Source organism: Aptenodytes patagonicus, chromosome 7 (assembly GCF_965638725.1).
Source record: "Aptenodytes patagonicus chromosome 7, bAptPat1.pri.cur, whole genome shotgun sequence".
In the NCBI taxonomy this organism is placed as follows: domain Eukaryota; kingdom Metazoa; phylum Chordata; class Aves; order Sphenisciformes; family Spheniscidae; genus Aptenodytes; species Aptenodytes patagonicus.
The window spans coordinates 12,917,592-12,941,380 of record NC_134955.1 but is presented as its reverse complement, the minus strand read 5'-3'; the positions used below and the strand labels follow the sequence as shown (position 1 = coordinate 12,941,380).

The following is a 23,789-nucleotide window of genomic DNA, read 5'->3' as shown; positions in this document are numbered from 1 at the left end:
TAAAATCTTTTTTTCCCTTGTTTGTTGTATGTCTTGAATTTGGGATCTTAATGGTTCTGCTTAAAATCCATGAAAATGAAACCTTAACTTGATCATGAGCCGTATACTGTGAATTATCTCAGATGCAGTATTCAAAGCAATATATGTTGTGGCATTATCTTCTTGCCACTTCTGGCCTAGATGCAACTAACCATATTGTTAGCAAAGAAATGCCACTGAGGGATCGGCTAGAAAGCACAAGGAGCGTGGAGGCATCTTAAGTCCTCACACGGCAGCTGCTCTCACCATTGCTTAGTCTGAACCCACAGCATTTAAAAGGACTTAACACAACTCCCCCCCCCCCCCCCCCAAAAAAACCCCAAACCAAAACACAACCCCTCCCCCCCACAGAACCACAGCCTCAAAAAACCCCACCACCACTTCTTCCTTGTGATGGTATTTTGTACCACTCGTGCTCTGGAAGTAGCGGTAAAGTTATTTTTAGCCCTCCCCCCATTATCTTTGATTGAACTTCGTTCACTTCAGCTGTACGCAGCCTTCCTTGCGAGCTGATTTTTGAAATTTTGGGGGCTGGAGCAGTCTACGAGGAAAGTTACTTTTCCCTGTGTGAGTGTATCCTGCTGTGAAAATCGGGTGTCTCCTGTAAGAACAGCTGTAGGCTGGCGCACGGAGCCACCCGCAGCGGGGGCTGGTCTCTTGCAGGGGCCGAGGAGCCGGCGCTGCTGAGGCAGGTACCTCGCGGGGGCCGCCCCCTCGCCTGCCCCTGCCTGAGGGGAGCTAAGGAGCACCCCGCGAGGCTCCCGCTCTCCTCAGCGCCTGAGGCCGCCCCGGCCCCTGCGCGGCCCCCCGCCCTCGCTGCGCTCAGCCCTCGCCTCTGAGGCAGGACGCGCGCGACTCCCGGGGCGGTGCCTGAGGAGCCGGGTAGGGCCGGGCACCCGCCCCCGAGGCGGGCGCGGCGGCGGCGGCGGGGCCGGGCGAGGCGAAGGCAGAGCGGCCGCGGGAGTGGGGCGGCAGCAGCCGGCGGGCCGGCCATGGTGGGCCTCAAGGAGGAGCTGCTGAAGTCCATTTGGCACGCCTTCACCGCCCTCGACCTCGACCGCAGCGGGAAGGTCTCCAAGTCCCAGCTCAAGGCAAGTTGGGCGGCCCAGCCCGGCCGGGGGCAGCGAGAAGAGAGGGGTGGCGAGCCCAGGAGATGCGGTGTGGGGCCAGGGCCCAATGTGGGTGTGAGGGGCTGCTGCCATGGGTGTGAGAGGCCGTGACATGGGCCTGGGCTGTCCCCACTGGTCACCTCCACGGTGGACATGGGGGTGCTCGGCCTGAGGCCTGTCTGAGGTGGTCACGCTCAGGGCCAGATGAGAGGACACGGCCACCCATTTTCAAAGCTCACTTGGGGGCCGTGAATTGCATTTTCTCCATGAGGCTGTCGTTCATTACACAGCATTGCCAGTTGCTGTGGCTCCTGGACGCCTGCATCCTGTGGGAGGCTTGAGCGGGCCCTTCCTCACACTCAAGGAGGCTTATTTTCATTCTGCCTAGGCAAGCACTTCATCCTCCCTAAGATGTCAATGCACAAACCATTGTTGGGCTTCTAGTCCGCTTTCAACCGTGTGTCCTTGGTACCCTTGCTGGCCAAAATCTTTTGCAGGGTAGCCACAAGGTCCCATCTATAGGGGTTGGCTGCGTCCAAGTGAAATTCATAGCTTGCCAAGGGGAGAGCGAGGTTCCACAGTGCTCTCTTATTTGGATATAAACAGGAGAATTAGTCAAGAGGCTCCAACTGTGCCATTCTTTCCTTAGCTTATATGCTGAAGTAATGTTTGTGCTCTTAAAAGAGCTCTCAGGCAGCTTGCTGAATCCGATCCCATCTTGGCCCTGCTTTATGGGACCGTCTTGGCCTGGGAATAATAGCAGGAATCTGGCTAAATAAATATTTTGAATAAGAATGCAACACCTGTTGACATTTGAGACTGTGGGTCCTTGTACTGAGTGCTGGAGTTGTGTTCAATTAGCTGAAGCTTGTGCCCTTTGTGGGATTAACTCCATGAGTGAGAGTGGCCGTGCTATGGGCGGTATTTTCAAGCGTGGTCAGTAGCTAAGGGACTTTGTTTTCAGCATTACGCAATAAGCGTCCACAACATGCAACGTGCTGCAAGCAGCCTGTTCCTCTTCTCCTTTTCTTCGCTTGGGGCGATCAGGCTGTGAGATACAGCCTAACTCGGCCAGAAGTGACTGTGGGGCAAGAGTCAGGCAAGAGGCCAGACCTGACTGTGAGCTCAAGCTGAAAACGTGTGCAGGTCCCAGGCCTTTTACAGGTGGCGTCATGAAAGTGAGTATTTGTGTTGCAGGACTAACTGAAGTAGGTTGCAGAGAGGCGGGGCTTTTTTGTCCTGCTTTTTAAAGGAATTCTATTTTCCTGTCACACTACCACACCTTGTGTGTGCTGCCGTGATTTGTGTGCTCAGTGCAGTTACCCGGGAGGTGTGTCTGCAGCATGTGTTGGTGTGCCAGTCGGTGAAGAAGCTGTCATGGTTGCACAGGTGCTGGGGTGAATTAAATGGCTAAAGAAGCAGCCAGGATGCTGGTGGGCTTGTACGGCTTGCTCTGATGGAGGTGTCATCACTTCTTCCCTAACATCACTGACTGATGTAGGTGGATTAGAGCAGCAGTTGTATTTCCAAACTGAAGCACAGTTACTTGTCTTGTCATGCTCTGCTGTCTTATTAGAGCCCCATGTCTACAAATGCTTATGTTTAAAAAAGGTAAAAAAATAAAAAGGAGAAGGGAAATTAAACTTGTCCCCTCGTTACCTATCAAACCTCTTCCTAAACAGTTTTGATGTTTCATTCTGTCTGTGAGAGAGAAGGGGTGAAAAAAAGTGGGTCTTTGTGGGTCTGTGCAGTTTTGTCTGTGATATAAAGGCTCCTGAGGGAAGTGTCAAGTGGGGGATCTGGGAATGCAGAAACAAGTCTGAAATGAGGCTGCTGCCTTCTATGGCCACCAAGAGTTAGTTTTCAGGAAACACAGGAAGGAGTAGAGAGTGTTCTTCCATAGGCTTTTTGTGGCAAATGATGAATGTGGTGTCAAACTGATAGTCCTACTGGGGAGAAAAGGTGTATGTTATGGCAGTAGCCCCACATCGACATAGCAGAAAGGGGTAGGCAGGACAGCAAAACAGAAGTTCCTGTCTGATTGATTTAGGGCTGTGTTGTACTAAGAAGATATTTCCCAGTGAAGTATTTCTCATCCATGTTACCATGAGGAAGATATAGCACCCCTATAAAATGGAGAGATGAGTCTTGGAGATAAACAGGTTAGTAGAGATGGAAGAATATGTTTATAGAGATTAGAAATATATGTTTATAGAGATTAGCAAAATATGTTTAATAATTTAGTGAAACTCCTGTTATTAAAAATATGGTAAAAACCTGTTTGTTTTCTGAGAACAGCAGGCAGTGTTGTAACTTGCTGAACTCTTCTCTCCTCAATAAGAAAACTTACTGACAATGGATCTTTGAGTTGTATAATCCAGTATAAGGTATTGCCATCACGTTGCACAGAAGGTCGTAAGTATAACATGTTGGTTGTTAAAGAGAGTGATTTCTGGTTTCTCTACCTAGAAGTGATCTTTGAGCCTTCCATAAAAATAAATAATTTTCGTTAAATACCGTGAGAAGAATTAATGTGTGTTATGCAGCTGAGGCCCTACTGTGAAGGGTTTACATCATGCATTGTTTTTAATATATCTAGAGCAAAGGGATGGAGGTGAGTGAATTGGGTCTGTTTTGTAGTCTGGAGAAACAGCAAACATTTAGAGGAAAAACTAGGACTTGCTTGGAATAGTAAGGATTTCATGAGATGTCTTTTATCCATTTGTATCTTCTTTATATGGTCTGAGCTGCTGAGAGAAGAGACAGTCAAATCAATCCTCTGTGTAATTTTCAATTTTATCTTCTTCCAGTATGCACTGATTTTTTTTTTTTTTGTCTAATCAGTAATCTTCAGAAGTTCTACTGTTATGCTGGCTGCAGATCTTACCCTTTTTTCTACATCAGCAGAAACATTTGTGTATTCTGTTCTTAAATTACACCTTAAAATATGGACACAATCATTATTTTGTCAGTGTGTTTCAGCACTTTCAAACACTGATATAGCAAGGCTAAAGTATAAGTTCTGTGTATGCAGTTATAGCTGCTGTTGTGGTGTGAGCACGAGCTACATGCAAATACTTGCTTTCCTATATTTAAATCCAATTTCATCTTTCTTGCAATCTGCAATTTTAAAATTGATTTATTTTAAAAGTTTCTGTAATGTGCCAACATTCAATCTGCTTTTCATCCGGATCTTGAAACACTGTGGTTTTAAATGTAGTTACACTTAGCAGCCAGCAATACTCCTTGTAGTATGTGTGTATGATTGGATCTTGGAAAGAATACATACCAATTAGTTTTTACACTCTGTCTGGAAGCTCTTCCTTACATTGCTTTGTGACTTGTCTCTGCTTAGGCAATGGGGTTATTTGGCTATTCTTGTTTTGTTTTGTGTGCTACCACTGGGGTGGATTTTCAGTGTCTTGGATTCCTGACGTGATATTTGCAGGACATGGATGGTGAGCACCTCGTGAAAATACGGTCTTATTCAGGCCCATAGTATGTAGGTGACCAAAGTTACTAGTCAGGCTTAGAAAATTTAAACTGGTCTTTAATGGTGTCTGGGATGTTATAGGATTATTATACCTCTTAACTTTGTTTTGCCTTTTTACTAAATGGGAAGTCATTGGCCAGTGGGAAGAGGAAGAATGGTGTAATCAGGGGCAAGAGGGATGGTCCAAACAGAGAGGAAGACCTCGAACAATGTAGCAAGTCACTGGAAGGGTTGAGAGCCTGTGATGAGTGGGCAGGACCCCAGCTGGACAATTGACTTTGTACAACGTTGAAGGATGGTAGGAAATTAGTCATTATGACTCACTATGAGATTAACAGGGCTCAGAAACATTTGTATTAGGGTAGCTATGAGGAATTGTGTCTGTAAGGTGTGAGGGGAGGGATGCCCCTCTTCCAGAAGAGCTGGCAAACGAAGGCAGCTTGTAGACCAAAAGGGGGGGCATTCGGAAACAACGGGGCCATGATAATGTGTTTGAGAGGAGCAGCTGCCCATTTAACGTTTGTCCTTGAGGTTTTGTCAACTGGTTTCAAGGAAGATGTAGAAGAAAGGCACATTAGATGGAGGATGTTTACTGGGAGCTCTTTCTAAGGGCTGGGAGCTGCAGGGCAGAAAGGCAATTCCCTTGGCAATTGGACAGATGCAGGCTGGCACCAGTATGTGATTGGGGGACAAAGGGGGCGTGCTGATAATGAAGGCAAGAGGAAGGGTGAGGTTGTCGAAAATGGTGACAAGGGGTCTGTGAGTGCCCAAGGGAGAAGGGAGCAAATGAAGGAATGGAGATGTGATGTGGGCGAAGGGCACTAGCGTCAGGAACCTGAGCTGGTGGAGACCAGGCTTGAATATGCTCGTCCAACAGGGAAGGAGGTTGCTGCACTGACCCCGATGTTAAATAATGAGACTCTGAATGGAGCATTTGCTACCTGAGTGGATAAGGAAGCTGAACCTTGGAGATGCTGCGATGCAAGAAACTGTATGCTTAAGATGTACCCTGGTTGAAAAGACCTTGTGTCTGTGACAGGGGGCATATACGATGCTGGTTTCCACACTGGTTAAAAAAGGAAAAAGGAAAGTACTTGTGAGTAGCCTTATTTTGGCTGGCTAGCTGCTGACATGGATGTCAGAGAGAGATGAGCCAAGAATGTCTTGGAATGAATTCACACGAAGCCACTGAATGGAGCTGTCGGGATATGCGATGCCAACATTTTAAAATCTTAAAAAGAGATGGGGGAGGGAGAAGACCCCCCTGAAAGATGGAAAAGAAAAAAGTATTGAAGAAACTGACAATAGCTGCTGTAGGATTAGTCTGCCCTGTTAATGCTCCTATTATCATCTGGGCCAAATTTTTGTTGCTGAGCAATAGGTAGTCTAGCAGATCTTCCTTTTCCCTTTAGAAACGCAGATCACTTTTATGGACAAGGTTAAATGGAACTACTCAGATGGTAACAATTCAACACGTGCTTAAAGTTTTGGAAGATCAATGTTTTGGAAGATGGGAGCTCAGAGGGGAGCATCTGTGGCTGAGTAGAGCTGGGCTGGAGATCTGCACTCCAGGTAAAGCAGCATGAGACTGGCCATAAATAAAGTAAATCCAAAGTCTGTAATGACCTTTAGTGTTCAGCTTGCTTGTTTCATCCGGTTATTTATATTTAGAGCAGAACACCTTCAGTATTCCCTGGGCACCACTAGGCATCTTTCTTACAAACTTTTCATTGAAAAAGGAAGAATTGCACCCAGAGTGCATTGGTTTTGTGAACCCTTTGCAGACCACTTATACTGTCTCATAGACTACAGTTTGGGGACCACCGCTGTACCCATTTGCCGCAGCACAGAGATGAATCTCCAGCCTGGGGTAGGAGTTGGCTCTGGCATGAAGGTAGATTGTTAAATGTGGCATCCAGAGCATAATAAGTGCTGAAAGAAAAAGCTGCCTAGCAACCCTGTGGGCATGGGGGGAATAATCCTTACTGGTGCAAAACTTCCTCATGGTTGACGGAGCTTCTGCAAGGCAGGGAGATTTTTCGTACCCCAATTAACCTAATATTCAGCTAGATTTTTTTTTTTTAATTGATCATTACAATAAAATATATCATGGTCCAGATAATGTGATCTGAGAGAACAAAACAAAACAAAACGAGACCTCAGTGCAGAATTTTTCAGGCTTACCCTGCAACTGAAGAATTCAGCTGGCGCTTGGCCGTGTTAGAGAATGGCAGGCTTTGGCAGGCGCCGAGGAATTTCCTGAGTTATGAAAAGAGAGCACTGGGCACAGGAGAGATCGCAGATAAGTCAGATCTTAGAAAATGATTGAAAGTGGAATTCTTTCCTGGTAAATTGGTTGGTTAATGTGGAAACCACCTAGGTTTCTGACAGCCCAAGCACAGCAAGAAGGCTGAAAAAGGGAGAACAGAAACATGTAGAAAGGACATGATGAGAAAGTGTTTTATTGAGACTTTTAAGATATTTTGGTAATAAGCTTAAATCAGTTATGCTTTTAGAATATTTTTATTAGCTGAGTTTATATTTTTAGTTATAGTATCAGCAACTACAGTCTGGTTGGAAAACTGAGATCATCTTTATCTCTCAGAAATTCAAGAATCCCTCAGTCTTCTATAAATAACAACAGAAACCTTAAATAGAAGGGGAAACACGCATGATAGTACATTCCTCCTCCCCCCCCCCCATGTAAGTCACATGGACTCAAACAGTTGATTTGATGTGGTGGTTAAAAATAAGGATAGATTGAAGGGAATTATACTGTTGATGGAGGGTAGTGTGAAATGTGGTAACTTCTAAATACTATTTTGCTACTTTGGGAAATACAGCTTTTGTTGTAATATCGCTGATGCTGTTGTTTTTCTGTTTTTAAACTTTTGCACCTGGTTAGCTCCAGTGGCCTAATGTTAGCATACAACAATGAAAATATGTATTGCTCGTGGAAATGTGTGCTTTTCTAAAAGAAAGTATAACTTTGGAGGTATGTAGAGAGGAATTCTCCTCTGAAGTGAACTTGCATCTTGGGCTATCTTTGTAGGATTTTATGCTAACTAGCGCTTAGACTCTGCATATCTCCTTATCATACCTAAGAAAAGTAAATGTATGTTATTTTTTTGGGGGGTGGGAAAGCCCAGACATTTTAAGTGTGTGGCATAGGTTTGATTTCCTAGGCTTTGACGACTTCGGACTTTCACTTCTTGTTTTGCAGCTACCCCATCTCGACTGCTTTATGTCTACTCACTTAAATAGACCCGCTTACAAATTTTCTGCACTTTTTTTTACTGCTTTCTCTTTGCATCATTTGGGTCTGTTTTTTTTAAATTTTATGCTGTACAGTGAAAAACTAAAGCATATGCCAAAACTCAGTTGCAGTCTGTCCCATCTAGTTGTTGATTTAAAAAAAAAATACCACAAGCAGCATGCCTTTTCATATGATGGAATCTGTTTTACTTCTGCCTAATTTTGTTTTACCTGTATTTTTTGCCTTTGGTTCTTAGTTACATTTTTTCAATGCAGACCATTCCTGGGCATGTGAAGTTAAATCCTTAACCCAGTCCCTGTAGCCAGTACGTGGTCTTCAGAGGCTTAACTCTGCGTCATGCCAAGGGGAGAGGGCTCCCGACTGACAGAGTGTTTAAGACCCAGTGGGCAGTGTGTTACAGGACTGACCTGACTTGAGACAGTGTGAACAACGAAAGGCATAGTGCTTTGCCTTTCTGAGGAAAGTGCTGGTGGCACAAGAGTGACTGCTACCCAGGCTCTGCCTTCCTGTTGTTGGTACTGAGGTGTTAGTTTGTGCGTGCAAAACTCGGCCTAAGTTGAAGAAGTTGAGATGCGTTGGCTACCAGTTAGTTTTCAATAATTCAGTACTTCCTTAAAACTAATCAAGCATATAGCCTCTTCTTGAAGGTCATTTCTCAAGAACAGACATGAGTGCTGGTGTGTGTTAAGCTCTTGACATAATTCATGCAAATACCTTTTTAAAATAAAAATTTGAGAAGCACGCCTAAACCCTTCCCCTTTCTATAACATTACTTTTTCTTTGCTAACTGAAACATGGCGTGAATGTTGAGAAGCAACCCAAAAGCAAGCAGATGAGAGAAATCCGTTGTTAACACTTTAATTTGAGTGGTCATTTCTTTGTAAAGTAAAGGTACATATTGAGTTGTTTTCTTCGTTACTTGTTTTCACTAGATAGTAAATATAATTTCAAAGGCTAGGTGTTTGTGGCTGTTTTCCGTAGCTATCTAATTTCACTCTGTAAATATTACTTTGGTGTTTCTGCATGCCTCTCCTGGTTTTCAAATGCATATGTGTACAAAGGGTAGCTTCTGTAGCTGTGTTGGTACTTCTGTAGGAATGGACCTATCTGTGATCGCATTGCTTCTGTAAACGTGCAACTGTCTGAAGCCGTCAAATCCTTGGAGTCAACTTTTTTGGTTACGTTTTGGTTTTTGACAAAAATCCACAGGGCAGAACTTGTGCTGACATGAAGATGTCACTTTCTGTGCATGGTTTTGCAAATCACAGGTTGGAGGGAACGCAGCATGGTTAAGGCCAACAGCGGCATCATTGATTTCTCTTCTGTCTTTAGGTCCTTTCTCACAACTTGTGCACAGTCTTAAATGTTCCCCATGACCCGGTGGCCTTGGAAGAACACTTTAGAGATGATGATGAAGGACCGGTTTCCAATCAGGGTTACATGCCTTATCTAAACAAATTCATCTTGGAAAGGGTAAGTTTTGAATTTTTGTGCTCTGTTTTTCCCTTTATTAGGTTTTGTATTAGAGTGTCTTTACAGTAGACTTCTGCTTGCAGGAAGCATGCTGGTGTGAAGACACTCTGGTTGTGAGTGTGCCTGCGTGGGGTTGTGATGGGGCGGGTACTCTGGAGAGCCTATGCCTTAAAATGGAAGGGTGCACTGTTCTCTACTTCTTTTTTCTCTCCTTGGTTTCTATTTCCTCTTACATCTGGTCATTGTCTAAGCTGTGTTCATGCAGAACTGTGTTCATATTAATAAAGCACCTCAGCTTGAATTTATTTGAAAGTGTCTTGGAGCTACAGATTGTCCCACTTTATACTAGGGCTATAACAGAATATTGTCAGACTCCTTTGCAAACAGGAAGGGCAAAAATATCTTTAATGTCTATTTACAAGGTATTTTAATAAATAGATCCCTTCAAATAGTTACAGGGGGTGACATTTGGGAGTGTTGTTAAGTTCCGTCTTGCAAGTTCTTTCCTTTTGTGGCTGAGCACTCTTTAGTCTTCTGTTGTGCCTTGTTTTAGGGCAAGCTCTGGAAAGCCAGCAGGGTTTCCCCTATTCTCCTCTCCATCTTGTTCTAAGATAGGTAGTCACTGGGTCAGAGCTGGACTCTGGGAGCTGTGCATTTGAGGTTTAGGTTGAAATTTTTGAAATTAAAAAGCTATCTTCCTGCTTTTTTTTCTGACAATTTCTGTTGAGAGACTGGTCTAGACGGTAAAAATCAGCCCACGTGATAGTGCAAACATATCAGCTTCAATACCACTGATTTCTCGTACACTTGGGGGCCGACCCCAGAAACCCTCAAACTTGGATGTTGTGGCTGCAGATACATAGAGGTTTGCTTTCTTTTATAATGTTAAGAAGTCCTGAACTGACATGCTGCTGAAAAGTCCAATGCAGCAATTGCAGATTATGCAAACTCCTTAGCCCGATTTGCTGATTTTTGCTGCTTCTTTAATCTACATTTAATACTGGTGGAAAATGTGATATATATAATGCAGTCTGGCAGCTTGGAAGCAGGAGAAGCTTCATATATCTAGCTAAGACTTATCAGCTCCTCTGCCTCTCTAGTCTGTGTTTCTCTCACACTCAGTAATAGTGTCCTGTTTCATGCGTGGGAGTTGTTGGCCGTTAATACACATAAAGGTACCTGCCTAATGTCTTGGTTGTTTGATGTTGGAGAATCTTGGTTTGTCCCTGAGAAGTTTATGAACTCATTTCCACTTCGTGTTGGCTGTCTGAGCTCCTGTAAGATTCAACAGAGACCAATCAGTTTGTATACAAATTTTAGGGAAAAAGAAAAGGCCTTACTTTATTTTGACCAAAGGATTATGGTAGTAGAGTCTGAACCACAGTGTTTCTTGTTAATACCATTTCTAGGCAGTAGCAAGCCATTAAGTGAAAAAAAAGATAGAGATGGAAGACTTTTTCAAATATAAACATGCTTTATTGTTAAAGGGTGTTTATAGGAAGAATAGTTACGGAAATGAGGAGCAATTGCATTTAAATAACACTTTAATTTGAAAATAAAGACCTGGCTACATAAGCAAGTTGGTGTGAATTTACAGTGTTTAGCTACTCCGGGGCACCTTCTTATGCCATGGTAAAAATGAAGGACAAGCTACCTTGCTTTCTCATGGAAGGAAAGAGCATGACTGCATGTAGTTTCTTGTGTTGTTTTATTCATACACTGATCTGGCTTCCGATAATTGCCTGATATACCCATACCATTAGTTCATCTTAAAAGATGAAAATGTTAAGGAACAGGATTAAATTACCTGTAACTTCATGTTATTTAATCCTGACTAAATGCTTGTAAACAGTTTAGATATGTACTATTAAAAATTAGTGAAATTCTTTAGGCAGAAGGCTATCTTTGTGGACTGGAAAAATCTTGACTGTGACATCTCATCTTTTAGAGATGACTTTACATCTGTGCCAAAAGACAAGATGCAGTGGGATGAAGTCATTGGTTCATAGCATGTCTCCTTTGTTTAAAACAAACAAGCAAAAAAAGCAAACAAGAAACCCCTTCTTTTTTCATTCTTCCAAGGCGTAATCTGTTCTTTTAGATCGGGTGACTGTAGAGCAAATGCTATTAATTTATGCTGGTAAGCAAAGCTACTGAAGAAGGATTAGTGCTTTATGCCCCCAAATGCAGAGGAAATTCTCTCAATTTCCAGCCAGGTGAATTAATTGATTTGAGCAAGAGCAACCTGCTCAAGAGAGATTTTTTTGATCTCAAAGATATTTTGCTTTAAAACATTAGTAAAATATTTAAAGAATAAATCCTTGGATTTCTTTTAAAACAGATATATAACTGTGACTTACAATTTTATTGAGATGGCTTTGTAACCTTTTGAAATAATTTCTGTGATACTCTTAAATGCAGTGTAGCTTTTTATATTTTTTAGTGCTGGCTTACCCTGTGTTACCCTGCAAGAAAAACTTTATATAGAACCAAGGAGTCATCAAGAAAGGCACAAGTCAGTAGTTTAATGAGGCAAATTGGCTACAACTAATTTCCTTTATCCAAACAGGGAATTTGAATAAATAGTTTGAATATATATGTTTGACTTACGTATCTAAAGTGGGACCTCTGGCACAGCGCGACCTAGTCCGCTGTGCCAGAATGGTCCTGAAACCTCCTGCTTGGCTGCTGCCTAATCCCAGTGGCAGTAACATGCTGTAGGTGACTTGGGTTTTGACATGAGTTTCTGAGGCACATGCGATCCAGCTTTGCTACGTGAGCAGAAACCACGCACTTTCCTTTACCCCGGCAAGGGCCTGTGCCTTTCTCCACCCATCTCCCTGTGGTCATTGATTGCTGCTGTGCTTTAAGACATGAGCTGCTTGTAAAGCAACCCGCCTTATTTATAGTGCTTAGATCACTTGCCAGGTGGTGGCTGTAGGAAAGGAGATTTCCCACCCGGTCGGCATCTTCCTCAGGAGTAGCATAACCACTAAGGACATTTCCACAGTGGAACTGCTCATCATCTGGGTGGGTGAAGTTGTTTTAGAAAAGAAGTCAAGCTTCATTGGGCAGGGTGGGGAGGACAGGCAGGAAAAAGCACAGACAAAAGTAGCCAAGGGATGAGGTGCTGGCAAATTGAAGGAAGAAGGAAACCTGGCTTCTAGCCCTTCTTCCAAAGGATGTTCATTCACCTAGCTGGTGTCTCATTTAAGACCCACGTTCCTTGTGCGAACAACCAGGATGGTGAGCTTGTGGCTATAGCAGTTATAGCTCCTACAGCTTCCACCTTCTTCAAAGGACAGCTGTAGCCTGTAGCTGGCCTCTTGCATTGTCACTTACATTGGTGGCCTGCTCTGCAAACATGCAAAGTCTATGGCTTTCTTTCATAGGCTCACTTTAGTCCTGGAAACTGTACTGTAAAGTGCTTCTTGGCATAGGGTTGGTTTCCTGTTTACTTCTGTCTTTTTTTTTCTTTTTTTCTTTTTTTCCTCCACCCACATCAGTTCATCCACTTCCGTAGTCTATCTTTGACTTAGCCACTGTGGCTCACCCTCCACTACATTTGACCACTTACCTGACTGGATAGGAAATCATGCAGTTTGCAATGGTGTCCTTGAAGCATCTAAGATGCATGGTTTGGCCTATCATAAGAAAATGTCACTGAACATTACTGGTGTCGTTACCACAGGAGGTACAAGAACCTGTTTCTTAGATATGCTTTCCGAAATCTCAAGGGACTTCCATTACACTGCAGAACATGCCTTTATCAGTTACATGTTGGCAAAGAATTAGCATTGCTAAGCTGTAGGAAGATAAATAGATTTAATCTCTAACATAAATGAGGGTTTAAAAAGAAAATAGAGGAAATGAAAGCTTTCACGTATGTAAATAATTCACAGACGGGTATGTACAGTTGCTAGGTATGATAAAGGATAATGAAAACGAGGAATTTTTTTTATCAATAAGGTGAAGATTTGCAAGTCTGAGAAAAAGGAAAGGTTTTAAGTCGATTAGCATTGGAGGAAAAAATTATTACATGATCATGAATATCCTACAAGAGTTACGTTTGAGTAAAATGAAGTGGAAAAACACATTAAAAGTCTTTCCCAGCTATTGTTCCAATATCGCTTTTAGCATATCCACATGTAATTTTGGCTATAATGGTTTCCAAATTTGCTATACAAAATCTCAGTAACTCAGTGCAATAGAAGGGCAGTTGGAACTAAGGCAGTTATGAAGATGGTTTGGAAGCTAAAGCTAATGTGCTAATGGCAGAATGCAGTGTAGCCTCCTTCACATGAAGTCAGGGTGTTATTAACTTGACCAGAAATTGGAGGTTGGATGAGATTTTGCTGGAAGAAATTCCTTAGTTGACCCATGCAGGAAGTCAGACTAGGCTGCTACAGTGCTCTTTTTGGGCCTTGACATTTCTTGCAAACTAGAATTTTCTCGGTGTTTTTTGTGTGACTTAGCCTGTTAAACTTTGTCTGTCTGTTATTCTGTGCCATTTGTGCATATTAATTTTTTTTGTTCAATTTCTTCATTTCAGGTCCAAGGAAACTTTGACAAAGTTGAATTCAACAGGATGTGCTGGACTCTCTGTGCTAAAAAGAACCTCTCTAAAAGTCCTTTGCTGATTAGTGATGAAGATGCATTTAAAGTGTGGGTTATTTTTAACTTCTTATCAGAGGACAAATACCCTTTAATCATTGTACCTGAGGAGGTAAGAAACAAAAACTTAAGCTGTTTAATACCAGTTTGCTTAATGTCCCAGTTGAACTATGTTAATGTTTGCTACTCTCTGGAGATTTAAGAGGCAATACTTGTTTAATATAAAACTTTTATTCCCCTCTTTTAATAATGTAAGGCCTCAGGTGCTTTTCTTTGTCTTCCAGGGTGCATATGCGGGGATTCCCACAGGATACTTTAGATATTGATGGCTATGCATGTCTGTCATTTAAACAGACTGGATTAAATGGGATGTGCTACTTGCCCTGAGTAAATGGCTTATTTTGCTTTTTGTGAGGACTGACTGATGCTGGGGAGACTAGCTCCAGTACCAGCACTCGGAGCTGTTGAGGTTCTTGCTTTGCTCATGAGTAGTGCGTGTATGTGATACTTTAATCACCACACTTGCTTACACACGATTAGAATTTTGCACAGTTAGTACATCAGTGTGATTCTGAAAAAAAATTCTCCCCTCTGCTCTGTATTACCGTGACTTGCAAGATTAGTCTTCAGTCTCATGTCACCCTCCTGATGAAAAGGATAAGTATGAACTTTTCTGATGTTTGTTTCTGATCAAAAGCAGCCACCACCTGAACACTCTTGCTTGAAATAGTTGAAGGAATAATACCAGAGAGATCTCTTTATACTTTAAGTTCGTGAACAAGTATGGGCAACACTCAAATAGGTATTTTAACCCTAAAGCAAGATTTCGGTATCTCCACAATTCTCCCCTTGGGGAAGGGTGAGGGAAGAAGCAGAAAGATCAGAACTGTAGGCATAAATAATCTCTTGCAAAACTGTATACAGAAATCCCAGGGGTTTGCAGTACAGCCCTAGACTCCTGATTAAGAAATACTTGCAAATTGTTGAACAGTCAGGGATCAAAACAGTCTGATTTACATGCCACTACGACATAACTGTTGGACTCCAAGCTGTTGTGCCAAACAATGAAGTACAGATAACTCCCCTATCAAAATAAACCGCTCGGTTTTGCCTTATCACTCACTTTTTAGTAGGAGACCTTCACTCTGTACAATGTTTCTGTTTTTGCCAGATTGGTGATGACAGGGCCCTACCTGGCATGCTGTATTCCCATGAGAAATGGGACAGTCTTCTTGCTTGCTTTCCTGTTTTTTCTGTCAGTTCTGGGAGAAAGGGGATCATGGTTATAAAAGCTAAGACAGCTCCTTTCTTAACGGTGCCAGATTTGGCTTTGGTAGAAGGTCAGAGCCACTAATAAATGTCAAAACTGGGACTCAAATCCACATCTCTGGTTTGTCATTGTGTTCCCCACTGCACAGCCTGGCTTACCTGAGGGTAGATATTTCGTATCTCCTTATTTGTTGGCGTGGTTAAAAGCTTCAGACCTGCCAGTTCTGGGGCATCAGCATTGCTCACTTGCTCCCCCTCCACCCAGCAAGCCCCCAGATTCATGCTGCCTTCTGTAGCTGATGCCAGATAATGGCAATGTGTCCGTTTGTTGGGAGATGGGCTGCAGGATCGGCTCCAAGCCCAAAAGAGGTTTTTCAGATTTCATAGCTGCTGCTGTTCGCTTTCCTTCCCATCCTTAATGTCCAGGGTTAACCTGTATTGCTCTTCTACTTGGAGTATTTTTAAAATTCTTAGGGTGGATCTGTGTCTGCATCTCCTTGATTACGGCAAGATTTAAATTGTGCAATACTGTTTAAAGAAAGCTTATAGAGCCTGACAAAAAAAGGCTGCTCTGTTCTTATCGTATACAATGCCTGTATTCGCTCTAACCTTTTGCCTTAGACCACACAGGTAATGTAATCAGCCAGTGGAGGAATGCTAGCTATTGAACACACTCCTTTCTGGTTTGCATTGGTCCTCCTTGGGTTCTCTGTTCTTCTGGAAAATTCCACATTTACTCATTTACCCTTTTACAGAAAATTCCAAAAGTAAAGATGCAAAGTCTCAATTTCGGTCGGTTTTGCTTTTTCTCTGTGTTACCTTTCATATCTGTCTTTTAAGTTCTTATGTCTGGGTTTTTTTAATGTTAAATCTAAACTCCAGATTTGCAAAGCATTTTTTCGTACAAACTTTTAGTTGTTGTCTTAGTGCTGAGAATTTCTACCTGAAAATAACTCTTTTCAATAGTATTCAAAATGACACTGGTACCTAGTAAAGGTATTTTTCTTTCCATTTACTTTTTATGCCTCTTGAGTTCATAATAAAGCTTGATTATATATTTAGTCTTCACCACTTTATATTGCATCCTGTCATTTAATTACAAAATGGCTTGCACGTCATGTATAAAGTGAAGGGATTTTTGCGAAGTGAAGAACAGAGGAGAGGGTGATGGAAGCATCGCTGTTCTGTGATGTTTATGTTTTGGTGAGAGCAATGTAAACCTCTCATGGGTGACTATAGCTTCCCAGCCAGGGAGCAAGCTTTCCTTCCCTCCCTGCCTGTTGCTCTTATCGTTGGCTGAGAATATTGCGACACTTAATTTACTGCAGTTTCTGGCTTGGAGTCCTTTGTGTGGGATACAGCTGTTTCCCCTCCTCCCTCCCTTCCACCTCATAGGCTTTTGGGTTTCAGAGATTTTGTTTCCCCTTTATAAGTAACTAGGAAACTTGCCTCATACTTTCAGGTTGGAAGGGTGATCCCTTGAAGATTTTTGCATCTCATCTTGTGGACAGGAAGATTATAAGAGAGAGAACTTCTTAGGTCTCCAGTGAATGTGTTGATACAACTTCATGTGGTTATGAGCATGCCTTCTCTTCCTCCTCCTTGGAGGAGCTGCTCATTGAGACCTTCTTTGGAGTCTGATTTTCCTTTTTTTTTTTTTTAAATGAGATAAGTGGTTTCTGCACTCATTTGAACAATTTAATCTCTGGAAAACTCTCCTGCTTGGGTGCAGTTTCACCTTTGCACTGTGCTGACTAAAGATTGAGGCTGCAGTCCTTCCTTCTTGCCCGTGTTGTGTACTTTTGCACTAGTGCTGCTGTGCTAGGCCTTTCGTATTAGACAGCTAATTGTGGTGGGGCTGTTACCCCCATCTGCAAAGTGTTAAGTCTTGATTTCCTGCCCAGGTGTTGAATGGGCAGCAAATTGGGAACAGCTGCAGCTCAACCAGAGGAGGGAAAACAGGCTACTTTGGAAAGGTTTCAGAGAAACAGGCTGAGGAAAGCTTTAGAAAGAGCAAAGTGAGGAAAGCTGTTACAAAGAGGGAATTTGAAAGCAGTGGAGAGGTGACACAAGGGCCAGAAGTTGCTTGTTTAGCAGAGGCCAGGCTGAAAGCCAGAGGCAGTGTCTGGCGTGTGCTCCTCACCTGTCGCGGAAGGAGAGATAGCAGCCCTGCACTTGAGGGAAATAAGGTTAGTAAAATCCAGCATGGAGAAGGGCCTGGGTTGGGGTGTGCAGTTTTGGGATGTGACTTCAAGCTTGAAAGGATCCCTCTATGTTATGGGGAGAAGTCAGGTCACAGAGAGACAGGAGCTGGTGTCTGTGCAGGGCACTGGGCTCAGCTGGTAACAGCCTTGGGCTCCAGTGTAGCTTCTGCTGGTGACTGGTGGGCAGCTGAGAGCAGTTAGGAGAGTTGGAAAGGAACAGAGATCCATGAATGTCTATTTTGCAAAGGTGCGTATGTCCCAGGGAGATGCAAAATGGTATCAAATCTGAAAGCTCCCTCCGCTTTCAAGTGAGAAGCCTTGCTACGCACAAAGTAAAACATTTCTGTGAACTGGGTGAATGTGGTATTTCAGAGATACAGATGGACTGGAGAAAAACAATGCTGTATTTTGTTTGCTCTAGTTAAAATTAGTCCAGATGGATAGCTTTCAGAATTAATCGCTATATCGCTAATGTGCCTGGGAAGTGGGGGCCCTGGGTGGGAGCACCTTTCCCTCCCCACAGCTGGTCTTTTCCACTAGCTCATCTGAGACACAGACATCCAAGTGTATGTTTCCTTCAGCTCTCGCAGGCATTACCTCTTCCATGAGAAGGGCAAAATAAAGGAAAGAAACGTGGAGAGAACTGTACCCATAAGAGGAGAAATATTTCTAGTCTGTCATGAGCTTCCCTTACAACTCACCTCTTAGTTGTTACAGACTCATTTGTGTGCCTTGGCACTGTTTAACGTGACATTTTCTGTTTTATAAAAAGGTTTCCAAACATTTCCCCTTTCTTATTTCTGGACATGTGACTGCAGCTTTGGGAATGCTTTATCGCCTGAAAGCTGTGGTATGTGGTTAGCTGTGTTTGTGGGCCATCTGAAACTCGCAGATACGTACACTGCAAGCTGCACACTCTTCGTGTGTTGTAATACAGTATTCACATAACTTGTTTTAAATAAGCCAAACGTATTTGGTGTCTTTGCTTTTTAAGCCTGGCTTCTTGAGGAAAGAAGATTTGTACAGTCATTTTTCACTTGTCCTCTAGCCTTCAACTGTATTAACACATGGCATTTCTAATCCTCCTGGTTAGGACAAAGAGGGTCCAAACCTTGTATGGCATTCTGTGCATTTGAAAATGAGGTGATGTCATTTAGACTGAGGAGGTGAAAGTCTGAAGCTGTCCAGTGGTGATTCTTCTGGAGGCATTTCTTGCAGAAAAAGTTTTTTTCTGGCCACGTTTGCTTCCTTGTTCTGCATTCTAGTATCAGAAACTGATACAGTGAATGAAATACTGGGACTTGAACCTTGGCCGTTCAGAAATAAAATCAAAACTGATACAACTAGAATGAAAGCTGCTTGTGTGGGTTTTTAATTGACCCATGACCTCTACAAGTTGATGATGATGGTTAGAAAGATGTTTAGTCACTTATGACTTGCATCAGTTCTTCCCATTTCACTACTCTTTTCCTTGTTTGCTGCAAAAAATAAGACAGTTTTCAGCTTATGCAGCAGGTTGACCTTAGGATTTACGTGTTTACATATTACACTGTTTTTTGAGTTGACCTTTATTATATTACTTAATGCTAATTTAATTTTTAAAGAAGAAAGAAAATAATGGCTTATACTGCATAATGAACACAGTTTTCACAAAGTCTATTAATCCAGAGTAGTTATTGTCCATGAAGTTTAATAAATTCTAGTATGGGGATTTTTTTGTTGGTGGAAGGGAAGAAACAAATATTTGACTTCAAAGTAAGTGATGTTCTGATGGGATGAAAAAAAGGAATTGATGATGACTGTGAAAGGGGATATAATTGCTTTCATGTCTCTTGCCCAGTAACATGTGCTTCCATAGAATTTTGTACAATGTGAATAGACTTTTTACATCTGCTCTGTTAATCTCACAAATGTTATTTGAATAGCATTAACTAGAATAGCCTTGTCTGCTGTGCTCTGCTGGGTATGAAGGCCTCCTTGACATTATTTTTCATCTTCTAAGAGACCCACTTGTATATCAGAAAAATATGTGAAACATCTATGGTACTTCATTCCCCATGGAGGATAGTGCCAGGAATACCTGGAAAAGCAAAGCAAATGGGTATTGAAACATGGGAAAAGAAAGTGCCTTCTGAAAGAAGGTACCAAAGAGGCTGCATAGCTCATGTTAAAGAGCCTCTGTTCTTTATATTATTTTTGCTTTCTCTTGGCAAAATTCTGGCTGAAAAGTTTCTGTTGATTTGAGATGGAAGCTGTTTTTCATACTGTGGAGCCAGTTGGTTCATACTGGTGTATGTAGCGTTAGCAACCCCCCTGTGTTTTTACGTCCATATCTGAAAGTGAGTAAGGTCCAGTCAGAATAGCAGCAAACGTTGCCTCACGTTTGGTTTTTCGACACTCTACTTTTTAACCACAAGAGTAGGTTATGTTTGAGCCAGTAAACTTAATTTGTCAGTTATTTGCTGAGTTGACCTGTCTCTTTGTGGAGGAGGGGAAATGTCGTTTGCTCTCAGACGTTCCTCATTTGAGCACATAATGAATGGTCTCGTCTTTGCTTCCACACTTTCCAGATCCAACTTACTTCTTTGTATTTACCTCACACTGTTCCATATTTATACCCCATCCCAACACTCACTGTTGCTATCGAGCAGGTATGTTAGATAAATTTTTTCTGGGGACTTTGGTTAGCCATGTACTTACCTGAATGCAAGATAAAGCTTGATTTTTTTTTTTTTTTTTTTTTTTTTTTTATTTTAGCAATTAAGTTCTAATATGCACAGGTCCTTTTTCAGTTAAGACAAGTTAACGTATTTTAAAATAATGAGATATTTTATGTGCTTTAATGGGATTTGTGGTCATATTAGTGACTTGCAGATAGGGGGTTAGCAGACTTAAAAGTTTAAATCTGTTCTAATAATCAAAATAAGGTAAAATGTGTACAAATGATATTAAAGGAAAGGATATGTTGGCTTATTTTTAGTGCATTACATGATAACGTGTACTAGCCAAGAGTTTTGCATTGCTTCTTTTCCAGACCATTAGTTTGATACACTTTTTGTTCATATGGCTTGAGCAAAAAAGTGAAAAAGTCTGTTCAGGTATGATTTTTTTTGTGTGTGTGTCCCTTTGTCTGCAAGTGAGTCCTAGTACTTTGAGATAATTGACCAAAGGAATTTGAGAGCTGCATGCCTCAAGCAATGTAATAGGTTGCGAAATCTTCGAACAATATATTTTAAAGTTAAAGTTCATTAAGTTTTAATGATTTTTTTTTTTAATTACTGTCTAGCATTTTGGCAGGTATATTATCTACCTAATTAAGCCTCAGTTATTTTAGCTTTCCTTTCAACTTAAGTACAGGATCGTAGTTCAGAACTGGTGCTGCTCAGAGGGACTGAGCTGAGTGGCAGAATGTTTTTTGAACATGGGGAAAAAAGTTACTCCTGCATTGATGTCAGAGCTCATTTCAGCTCATCAAATCCAGGTTTTAGGAGGTTTGTTCTGAAACAAGTTCACAGTGCTACTGTTCTTGCATGCTGTGAAGGGCTTTTTTGGGTTGGTTTTTTTCTGTAAAACTTGCCTGGAGTAGGAAGTAAGCTGCTTCCTGCCTTTAACTGAATGCTGACGATTTATGGTAGCTGATGCTCAAAAGCTTTGGATTAATTTTTTAACTTAAGAATTTTGGAGAGTGAACATCAGCAAAGCATATTTTAAAGATTTTAAAAGGAATTAGTTACTGAATTTTACAGAAATCTAGTAAAAGTTGTGTGTTGGTTGCTTGGGAGGGCATGTTAAAATTTCCTTGATATCATGTGACTGTATTAACTTCAGCGATTCAGAGCTGTGTGTGGAACCACTGCAAAGCACAGTTTTTTGACCCATTCTGGTGAACAGTTGAACATGAGCAGCAGTGAACATCGCACAGCAGAGCCCTGGCATGGCAGCAGCAGGAGGCCCGTGCCACTCTCTCCGGCCTGCCGTGTGCAGCCTGCATGGAGGGGGCGAAGCGGGTGTGCAGGTGTGCCCTCACAGGGGGATGCTTTCCTCAAATGGCAGACGGACACAGCACAGAGCTGAAAGTCGTCTTTTCTGATTGCCACAAACCTTGTACCCTGTGTTAGTTGCACTTGTCTACAATTTGAATGCCACTTTTGCAGAAGCCTCTGTTCAAATTGTATCTTTGCTAGTAAGAATTGCCTGAGGAGCTAAAAATACTTAAATGCCGTACTCGATGAAGCTGAAATGGAAAGCAATGCTCTCTACAACTTCTGTACCCACCCTGGAGGCGTATTCTGTGCCTGGCTAGCCTGTCTTCTCTTAAGACAGTCTTTACGAGGAGGATACAACAGCCACATCTCAGAGGGATACATGCTTCCTGCCCATTCAATGGAGCAGGAACTTTCCTCTAGACCGTGCAGTGGCTTTCGGTAGCTTTTCCATTTTGCTGTAGCATTAGTCCATGTGCTACTAGAGTAGGGGCTGTGAGACTAAGAACAGTTACTGAGCTGAAATAGTAAGAAAAGCCCATTCATCTGCAGGGTGAATTTGGTAATTTACTGCTTTGCCAGATGAGTGTGTTCTGGTACTTGCTTGTATGTTTCTTGATCATGGATGTGAGGGAAAAGAAGGGATTTGCCTGTACCAGTTGCAAGAGAGAGAAGCAGCAGCCATAAAATTAGCATGTATGCTGCATCAAAACCTCAAGGCCTGGGAGTCCTTGTGGTGAAATGTGTGAGGAAAAAACACTTCTTTATTTCTTTGTACTCCCAAATCTCTTACGTAGAGACAACTGGACCAGCTGAAAAGTAACTCTGAGCTGTAGCTGAAAAGTTCATTTATTCTGTGGTGAAATATCCCCTGGCTCTCTTAGCTGGGGTTTTTCTTACCTGTGGGAGAAATTACATTGTGTTTTCAAGCAGTGCTGAGGAACAGAGGCGAACCAGCATTGGTGATTAGAAAAATGAAGTCCTGGAAAGCATTTGGTTTCCACCGCTTTTCAATGAGGCATGTTCATGCTGTACACCTTAGTCATTTTTGATAGTGGGATTCAGACTCCTGAGTCAGTGTTTCCAAAACCACACCTAAAATAGGTAAACTGGAAGTGGAGCAGACTGTCCTGAAGGACTAACCCTCAGAAAAGCAGCATTTAAGGAAATCTGTGTTATTTCCATGTGCACAGAGAGAACCTGAAAGGATCGTGGTGCTTTCCCTCCCCACCTCCACCGGGCAGTGTGCAGTTCCCACCCTGTCGCATCCCTCATACTTGTAGAGAAGCAGGGCAGCCGGGGGGAGCCCTGGCCTGCAGCTTTGTGGAACGACGTACCAGGAAGTGGTTCTGTGGTGGCTGGAGAGAAAGGCCAGCCTTTGGGGGAGCTGGTGCTGCCCTGTCCCTGCCGTGGGCTGGTGCGGGAGGGTGCTCCGGTGTGGGAGCACTTCTCCCTAGGCTTCCTCCTTAGGGAGGGCGCAGGTGGCTTTGCTGTCTGCCTTGGCTGGTTGCTGAAGGCAGTCGGGTTCCCTGCAAAGCTGGTGAGGAAACGCAGTGAGCCATTACCCAAAATAGCAGAAGGCCACATTAGCTTGGTCTGTCTTCAAAACTGGGTTAAATGCTGTAATTGGTATCCTGTGACTTCAGTCATAGAAACTTGGAAGCATGGCTTTTACTTTGTTGTGTAGAGGTCTTTGTAGGAAGGCTCTCACCAATTATTTTGTTTGAAGAGCCATTAAAAGCATTTTACATGTGCTCAAAGCTGTAGATGGGCTTAGTTTAAAATACTGTGTTGTTTAAAGAGGGAACAGTGATGAGTTTAAAAACAACATAAAAAAACAGACAAAAGAAGAAACCCAGCCTCCTTTCCCTCTTTTTCATTCTCGTGTTTATTTTGAGTAGTGTTATTAGTGTTATTACCCTGTGTATGGTAATGCTTACAGAATGATGAAAGATTAAAGGAAAAGGAGAGTTTATTCTGGAAACAATAAAAGCGGATGTGAAAAATTTGTTCTTTTACTTCTCTTGATACACCTGTCAAGATTGTGTCCAGCGATAGAGTGCTTGAGAGCTAGAGAAGAGGGGTCAGGTGAAGACTAAGATACGTGATCATACTTTGATAGTTTTTCATTTCACTTCTTGTCCAAACTGCCATCTTTTCTTATTTTTTCTAATTTGTTTGCTTTTTATCTTACAAGAATACTTTTTGAAACTTCTTGCTTTCTCACACTTCAGTCATCATGGTTTGGAAGCTGTTGCAAAGAAGGTCCCATGTGTTCTATAGGAATCGGAAATATTAAAAGAGGCTGTCAGGTTCAATTCTTTGTTT

The 23,789-nt window shown here is 42.4% G+C and overlaps 1 protein-coding gene across 2 annotated transcripts in view; it reads left to right on the top strand.

Annotated features, from left to right (window-relative positions):
• Positions 1-985: 985 nt before the first annotated feature.
• Positions 986-23,789, top strand: part of SWAP70 (switching B cell complex subunit SWAP70) — a 39,916-nt gene continuing 17,112 nt past the window's right edge. The window contains exons 1-3 of one of the 2 annotated variants that reach the window (XM_076344010.1): positions 986-1,130; positions 9,251-9,391; positions 13,944-14,117. In XM_076344010.1, coding sequence (XP_076200125.1) covers positions 1,032-1,130; positions 9,251-9,391; positions 13,944-14,117 — 414 coding nt within the window. In that variant the 5' untranslated portion in view covers positions 986-1,031. Of the gene's footprint in view, positions 1,131-2,161; positions 2,327-9,250; positions 9,392-13,943; positions 14,118-23,789 lie in introns of those variants that run through there. The other variant, XM_076344011.1, reaches the window with a different exon arrangement.